Source organism: Condylura cristata, unplaced genomic scaffold, assembly GCF_000260355.1.
Source record: "Condylura cristata isolate star-nosed mole 26May11 unplaced genomic scaffold, ConCri1.0 scaffold00018, whole genome shotgun sequence".
Classification (NCBI taxonomy): domain Eukaryota; kingdom Metazoa; phylum Chordata; class Mammalia; order Eulipotyphla; family Talpidae; genus Condylura; species Condylura cristata.
In genome coordinates, this window is record NW_004567119.1 from 8,004,645 (window position 1) to 8,013,138 (window position 8,494).

Sequence of the window (8,494 nt, forward strand, 5' to 3'; positions counted from 1 at the left end):
TTACCTACTTCTTAAATTATGCTGTTGTCTTACGTCCTATATATGTAGAAGAGATTCTCTTGGGTTTAAGCATATATTCCTGTAGATATATTCAGCGTAGATTTATTACACTTACCTTTATTTTCTAACTAGGGACAACCAAACTTTCATTCTGTGATATTTCTTGTGGAACAGCAAGTGAAAGGAAAATTTATTTCATGGTAGTTATTGATATTTCAAGCATTTCAGATAGGTTTGGTTTTCATGATTTAGATGTTTTAGATTAAATCTGTAGTCATACACTGCAATGCAAAAGTCAATGAAAATACAGTCAAGGTCATTTTTATTAGAACTTCATATTACATGTGATATATTCCTGTTACATGTATCGGTGACTAAGGTGACATGATAAATTTCTTCTTGTTTTGTTGCTGAGTCAAAAGCTGACTTAAGTCTTATTTTTTCTATCATCTGGAAACCTGAAACAAATTATAATATTAAGTTCTGTACTGAAGTAGGAAGTAAAAGACAATTGCTTTAAAAGATACCATTTTCTGTTCTGTAATCTTAAGGCATAGCCTGAAAGATCAAAAAGACTTAACCTTATGCAATGTTTAAATAGAAGTCTGTGATATTTTTTTTTTCCAAACAGTATTTCAAGTGTTACATAAGATGTCTTGACACGAGCTATGCAAAAAGACCTACATCGAATTAAAGACATTTCAGCTTCAATTAAAAAACAAAAAAAGGGGGAGATGACACGAGCTATGCAACCTCTGTCGTCAGACACGGTCCGGATGGAGGGGAATTGCTCTGAAAAATCAGACTTTCCACGCTAACTTATGTTATGACCTCCCTTTTTTGTATAACCGTAATATCAAAATATTCTGAGCAACTTTCAGCTTACAATTGGATTGCCTCAGCCGTACAAGGCCTGCCTGCCTTGACAAGCAAGCAGTGCACCAGGGTGAAAAAATTCCCCTGAAGTCAAGTGACTTGACTACTGACTGATAAATAAAAGCAAAAGGGCTGTTTCTGCAAAGTCTCTCTCACTGCCGGATAGAGGATAACCCAAGTCTTATCATTCTATTATCTCACCTAGCCTTCTATTCAGCTTTTTAAAGAATTACTCAAACTTCCTATTGTTTGGCCTTTAGATGTGGAAATTCATCCAGTTTGCCTGTTTTTTTAAACTAGTCAAGTTTTCCACCTACTATACCTTAAAGGAATCCACAAAAGTCTTCTGGCTAGTTTTTCAGGATTCTACTATGTAGTCTTTAGATAAAGAAATCCACCTATGTCTCCTAATCCACAAAAGTCTTCTGGCTAGTTTTTCAGGATTCTACTATGTAGTCTTTAGATAAAGAAATCCACCTATGTCTCCTACTCAGAGATTTGATTTAAAGGAATTTCCTCTTCTGTCTCCCAGGATGATTAAGGCAGAAAAACAAACCCATTAAATAGTTGTAAGGTTTAAGGGACTTCTATCTTAGTTGATCTCCACTATAGTAATATTAGTCATAGATTTTGTGCACTTATGTACCTGTTTTTTTACCTTGATTGATTTTAGAATGTTGTCATCTCAAGCAAGGGTCAAAACAACCCCAAACTGTTCTTAGGAAAAACAAAGATGATTGTAATATCTCAGCCCAGTTTGTGTGCTGATGTCATCTCACTGCTTCCTCGTAATGTATAGAATAAACCTCTGCTGAAGGCAGAGCAGGAAGACTTGCACCCAACTCTGACTCCCGTGTCTTCCTCGCTCCCCTTTCCCCTTTTTTCTCCCTTTTCCCCTTTTTTAGGAATCTCCACTCACCGATGCCTTCCCACCTTAGGGTCCTGCCTGTCCTGCCTCCAGACACCTCAATAGTTGGAGCTGGTCTCTGACAATGACTCTTATTTATGTCTGGAGAATTAGATTATACATAGAAGCTTGCACAACGTGGGCACTAAATTGTAACTTCACTTGATTTATCATACCCTCTGAGCTCTTCTTCCACATGTTCTGGGTCTGGAGGTAAGTGTCCAAGTGTGGATCTTCTAAAATCTCCTAAAGAAAAAGATGTATACATTTAATGATTTATCACCAATACAATGTACAGTTATTTTGAGCTCGTACCTGGGAATCCCTCTGAGGGATATGCACCTTTATTACTTGTGAGATAAAAATGTATGTAGCGCCAGGGCAGACTGTATCAGTTAAAGATGGTCACTAGGAAATTCCCCACTCTATGCGTCCCTCTCTTGCATGACTTTGCCTCCTTTCTGCCAAGGCAGAATCTAATCCCCTTCTCTTGAGATTGAGCTCTTCACGGGACTGCAATCAGTAGCATGTAGGAGAAGTAATTACAGAAATGATGAGGAAGCTCCCTTTGTTGCTCTTTTGATACTTGCTTTGTGGTTCCCAGTTGGGGGTGTTTGGAAATGTTGGGGACTGTCTGTGACAGTCACCACTGACGGAGGTGGGGGGAGGTGTGCCCTGGCATCTGGTGGGTGGAAGGCGGGGCTGTGCAAACTGTCCTACAGGGCCTGTAGTGTGTCCTGTTCTCTCCCCCCCCCAAAAAAAAATTTACCTGGCTCAATATTTCAATAGTACCTGACTAAGAAACTGTGCCCAGGGGGTAACTGTGCCCCCCCCCCAAATTTACCCGGCTCAATATTTCAATAGTGCCTGATTGAGAAACTGTGCCCAGGGGGTAATGGGGCAGTGAGATGGGAGGTCATGCCCCTGAATGCCTATAGGGCTAACTCCTATGTGTAGACAGCTCATTTTGGGATGAAGGGGGAAGCAATTGTCTATATTCTTCAGTTACCGTATTTTGGGGATATGGAATAGGAGCGTAGTATTTACCTGCAGTAATACGTTCTCCTATTCTTTTAGGTAAAGAACTTTATCAGGAACTTCTCAGTTAATTGTTTTTATAATCTACAGAATTGTGCTAATATCTTACTGGCTGTTTTGCACTTGCTAATGATGTCTTGAACTTGCATTCCCTTTTGTTTGTCAGAATGTAAAATTATCTCTCAAGATGAAGAAATCTTTCCTGTATATTCCAAGTCTGAAATGCCTGATTGGTTTCAGACAATTGTTGAGCAAAGGTGATTGTTTTGCTATCAAATAGCTTCCATGAGAATAGGGGTATTTGCAACTATTCTTTTACTCAATGTGGGCTAAAGTGGCTAATTGAAATAAAACACAGCCACACACACCCCTGCGCTAAGAAACCTTAGCAGTGATTGATGGGCACAAGGCAATATTTGAACTCGTTATTCAGATGAGCTGGTACTTCTCCTGTTGAACAAGCTGAGTCTTGTTCAACACATTTTTGATTCTGGTTCCATTGTTGAAAAAACACTCATTTTGATTCCTGACCTAGGTTTTGTGCTATGGGGCTAAGAATTTGACTTGAGATGTTTGACCTGTAGGACCTAGAGAAAGTTGAAAGGTTAGGAATAACACCACTCCCACAGGAGACCGGAATCCAGACAAAACTGGGAGTGGGAAACCTGCTTCTGTTGTGTGCCATTTCAATAGAAACGGGCATTTCTCTGATGCTAATGATAAAGACTTTCCAATGGTAGATTCCCTCAGGTGTGTAACAAAAGGTCTCATTTATAACATCGCTTGGCCCTTATTGCACCAAGTAGCAACAGAAGAAGTTAGCAAATGCAAAGCTGCAGTCAACCAACCATCCCATCCCTTTATTTGAAAACAAATATATTTAAGACATTATTATATATAAATGAGGTTTAAGAAATGTTATCCATGGGGAAATGTGACTTGCAATAGAGGGGACACTACCTGCAAAGGTAAATGAATTTTTATAATTTTGCTATACAAAACACTTTTAGTGGTCTTATTCTAGAAAAGGGTGAATAATAACTCATACTTAAAGGTTGTGTCAGAGTTTATAGACTAGACCCCTGGTAATGGATTCAACCTTTCCACAACAAATCAAAAGTATTGTTGTAGGCTCACATGAATATACAGTAGTCATTACCTTAAATTTAAAACTCACTAGAAGCAGCAAACACAGAGGGCAGGATATGAAGGCTGTATTGTATCAGTGTGGTCTGCAGAGAATTTCTTCATGTGGGTTTTGCCTTGTTGAAATATATGTTGCAGTTCAGAGCTAAAGGGATTACTTCTGAATAGTCATCACTGAGGTTGATTACATTCGTCTATCATATTTAGCTGGACCCTGCAGGCTATTATTCCATTAGCTATGCTGGTCTTGCTACTGTCAAAAAGTTGATCACCTAATGTTGAAAGACTGCGCTTTCTGTTGACCTTATCACAATGACTCAAGAGGTTTTGTTCAAAAATAAAACTCAGATTATGTTTTAGGAAAGTGATTAAGAATAAACACAATGTATAAAAAATGATCAGATCTTATGGAGGGGATCAGCATTATGTCCACCAGTGACGGCACTGTATTTTGCTTTAGTATTTTAGCACATTTTACTCAAAGGACGATTCAAATTCAGTAGAAATAGTACTTCATTCTCATTGAGAGTGAGTCCCAGAAATGGATTTCTGGCAAAGGAACAGAATTCTCTCTCCCTCACATGTATTCAAATTATATAAAAATTAACACCTTGGAAGTAAATCCAGTATAGCAACTTTAATACTATGTCTACAGTGGCCTAGAAGGCAGTAGAATAGAAGTAAAAAGTGTTTCATGTTGAGGAAACATGGACAGCAATTAAAACTGTCATTCACACATGGTAACCAGAAAATCACTTCAAACAAACAGAAAATAAAAACTATTTACTCACTGGATGATGATTATGCTGTTTCACTTGTTTAATCATGGCAGTTCAGACAATTTTAAAGGAAATGAATTAGATATATATTCCTATAAAACCTGGACCCCATGGCCACCATAAGGTATATTTTGATAACCTTGACTTTTAATCCAAATGTTTATGAATTAGCTACGTGAAGTCTGAAGTGAAAGCATAGCTTTGAAAAAAATATGAGAAGGGATAGCTTTCCTATTTTAAATAATCTCTATCAAATTTTCATTAGCCTCCACTACAGAAGCTGTCCTTTGGGAACGGAGATGATTCTGACGCCGTCTCAGCAGGACGCTGGTGTGTGAACCGTGGTCCCGGACGTGGGGCTGGGCAGGCCCTTCTGGAACTGATGCTGTGTGAAGTGGCTGGTCAGGGCGGCAGCCTGCACTCTGGGATCACAGCCGGACACACATGTTGGCCTCATTAGCACTGTTCTCTCATCAACTGAACTTTCAAGCAAGCGAAGTTTCCTGATATTTCGCTACACTCTTGCCTTAAGCTGATATTTCGCTACACTCTTGCCTTAAGCCACCCCACTTGATATTCACAATACAGAAGGTGCTCGTATCAGTCAGGAGGAAACAGATGGCACTTCCAACTGGGATTTTGAAAAGATTTTAATGGAGGGACTATTGAGAGACAAGGGCAGAGCTAGGTAACTGACAAGGGGTGCTGGGTGCCCAGGGACTCACAATAGAGGGTCTTGGAGCCAGGATCTTCCCTGGGGCTGAAGGGAAGGGGAGAGAGGATGGCGCTGCTGTGCTCTCACGGAGAGCTGAATGCTTTGAAAAGGGGTTACCCAGTAGAGTCCAGAAGGACAGTGTCACAGCTGTCAGCGCCGAGCTGGAGAGAGAGGCAGGAGAATAACTCCCTGACCTCTCCACCTCTCTAACCCCCCTCTCCTGATGGCGATTCCCGTTAGATAAACCCACGCCAGGAAACCAGAAGGATGTCAGTGAACCTGAGAGGCAATCTGAAGTAGGTCTCCTGGACACAAAGCAGAGAGAGCAGGAGAAGCAGAGATGGTGTGTGTGTGTGTGTGTGTGTGTGTGTGTGTGAGAGAGAGAGAGAGAGAGAGAGAGAGAGAACTGGCATGTAATAACCACAGAGCAAATGGTGTGTGTGTGTGTGTGTGTGTGTGTGTGTGAGAGAGAGAGAGAGAGAGAGAGAGAGAGAACTGGCATGTAATAACCACAGAGCAAATGTCCCCCATTCATCCTGAGCAGAGTTTAAGCATCAACATACTGATGCCAGGAGATGACTTCTCCTTTCCTTCTCGTTCCTCTTTCTCTTTCTCCTACTTTTTCTTTTTGGTGATACTGGATACAGTTCCATAAGCATTCTATGACCTAAAGCCCGAGGTTACAGAGTTAATCTCACTGTACTTAAAATAATATGTGCACAATCTTGGTGACACTTTGCTAACTTAAACAAAAGGAAAATCTGCTTTCTCTTTTGATTGCAAATCACGCTGTGGTTATTTGGTACGTGATGAGTATAACAGTTAAGATATGCACTTTTTCTCTATTAATTTGCAACTTATTTATTTTTCCACTATATTTATTTACTTATTGAGGTAACGCTGGCTAACACCATTCAACATGACTTGGGTGGATAGGTTCACACCACCTCAGATGTATGGAAGCACATTTTCAAGTTTGTGTTGATTCTTTTAAGTGTCAAAATTGTGTTTCTGTCTCTACCTCAGATTTCAGTATATGGCAATTCTCTTTCCAAAGGCTTTTTTTTTTTAAATATATTTGCAGCCCTATAAAAATTTATATGAGGACCAGAAGTCTAACTGAACTCAAAATGATAGGCTCTTCCTTCCATTATCTTAACTAGGTAGAATGGAACTAGACCTGAATGAAAGACAGATGGTTACCACATCAGCACAGAATAAAACCAAATTTTTTCTTCTGCTATCTGAGCTTTCAATCAGAGAATTTGATTCAGCTCTATCAATCTGTTCAAACACTAAATACTCTCTTCAGATCAATATAGTGTCAATGTCTTTACACATTTCTTTTTATTTTTCCTACTGATGCTCCTTTATATATTTCACTTTTTTCTAGCTAAAATGGAGTAATAGAAATCGGACTGCATTCTTTTCTGAAACAAATTTCCATCCCCCTAATTAACAAACAGAAAGCCACACTGAACAAAATATATGGAACGGTGATTAGCAGACAATGGACATTACACAACAACATCCAGCGACCTTTCAGGAAACAAATCGAACCTTAAAATTGCCCCAGTCCACAGCCTTGCCTGGGTTTTTGGCCCTGGGAACCTGGAGAAGGGGGGACTCAGGGAGAGCACAGCAGTCTCCCCTAATTGAGGAGCTGGAGTGGAGAGAGTGAGGCAATGAGAGTTAGCAACGGGTGTGCTAGAGAGGACAGAAGGGCCAGCAGCATGGATCCTTGAGTTCTGGAAAGGTCACCCTCAAGTGTGCAGCAATATGTTTCAGAGTCTATGTGAAGAAAGTTCCAGAGACTGGAAAAGTACAACTTCAAAGGATGTGTACAGGGTCATCACACAAGGCTGGGCATAGTAACTGTTTCCCCCCAGCCAGACTGGAAAATCTCATAATTCACCAGGCATGTGAGTACACAGAGGTGAGGAATTAGCATCTTAAACTCAGCCTTTTTCTGACACCACCTAACAGATCTTAGAAGCAAGGGGATCCAACATTTTCAGGTAACTTTGCCACATCTCAGAATATTTATGGGAATATAAAAGTGTTCAGCATCAAAAAAATAAAAAAGATATAATTCAGTAATTTCACTGAGCCAGTTACTCCACTCTAGGCCTTTTCCTGAAAAATTCAAGACACTAATTCATCAAAGGGAAGCTTGTACTCCCATGTTCACTATTTACCATAATCAAATTATTGAAACAACTGAAGTACCTCCGAGCAGATGAGTGGATAAAGAAGATGTGGTCTATGTACACAATGGACTAGTACTCAGCCATCAAAAAGACCAACGCATGCCATTTGCAGCAACATGGATGGAGCTAGAAGGGATCATGCTTATTGAAATAAGTCAGAAGCAGAAAGATAAATACCAGGTGGCGTCACGAATACGTGGAATACGGAAAAACTAAACTAGTCGTCAGACAAAGACAGTGCTACAATCTAACCCTTGAAAGCTGACTGCAGAACTGGAGCGACCAGGGTGAAGGAGTGAGAACAAAGAGGGAAGGAAGCATTAGGGGCGGTGGCGGAGGAAGATGGGTGACTTGGTGGTGGGTGTACCACAGCAGCAATACCTGACGGGGGTGTCCTAATGTTAGCTCAGTTAAAAACAAACAAGTGAAATTTAAAAAGGTAAAAATTCAGGTCTGGCAGCTAATAAGACATCATAAAACAGGCAAAAAAAAAAAAAAAAAGCATCACAAGGAGAAAAGAACTGACCTAGAACTGAGTTTTTAGAACAAACATGTTCAGTTATTGTCACTCTATTCTAGACAGAGCATGTAATTTGAGTTCTGGAAGATGGGTGAAGAATGAAAAAAACAACTGAGAAAATTAGGGTTGAAAATTTTTCTCAAACAAAGGGCCATAAACCTACAGATCTAAGAAACTCAACTAGCCTCACGCTCGAGAAACTTCGAGCTGTAACAACAGATTCCATCAAGCCTACATTCTGTATCTTAGAAAAATCTTTCAAAAACAGGGCAGAAGATTTTTTTTAAAGATTTATTTATTCAT

The 8,494-nt window shown here is 39.9% G+C and overlaps 1 protein-coding gene across 4 annotated transcripts in view; it reads right to left on the reverse strand.

Moving 5' to 3' along the window:
- Positions 1-218: 218 nt before the first annotated feature.
- TTC29 (tetratricopeptide repeat domain 29) overlaps positions 219-8,494 on the reverse strand; it is a 357,304-nt gene continuing 349,028 nt past the window's right edge. For 3 of the 4 annotated variants that reach the window (XM_012726794.1, XM_012726795.1, XM_012726793.1), the window contains 2 exons: positions 1,960-2,029; positions 325-458 (listed from right to left, as the gene is read on the reverse strand). In XM_012726794.1, coding sequence (XP_012582248.1) covers positions 428-458; positions 1,960-2,029 — 101 coding nt within the window. In that variant the 3' untranslated portion in view covers positions 325-427. Of the gene's footprint in view, positions 282-324; positions 459-1,959; positions 2,030-8,494 lie in introns of those variants that run through there. The other variant, XM_012726796.1, reaches the window with a different exon arrangement.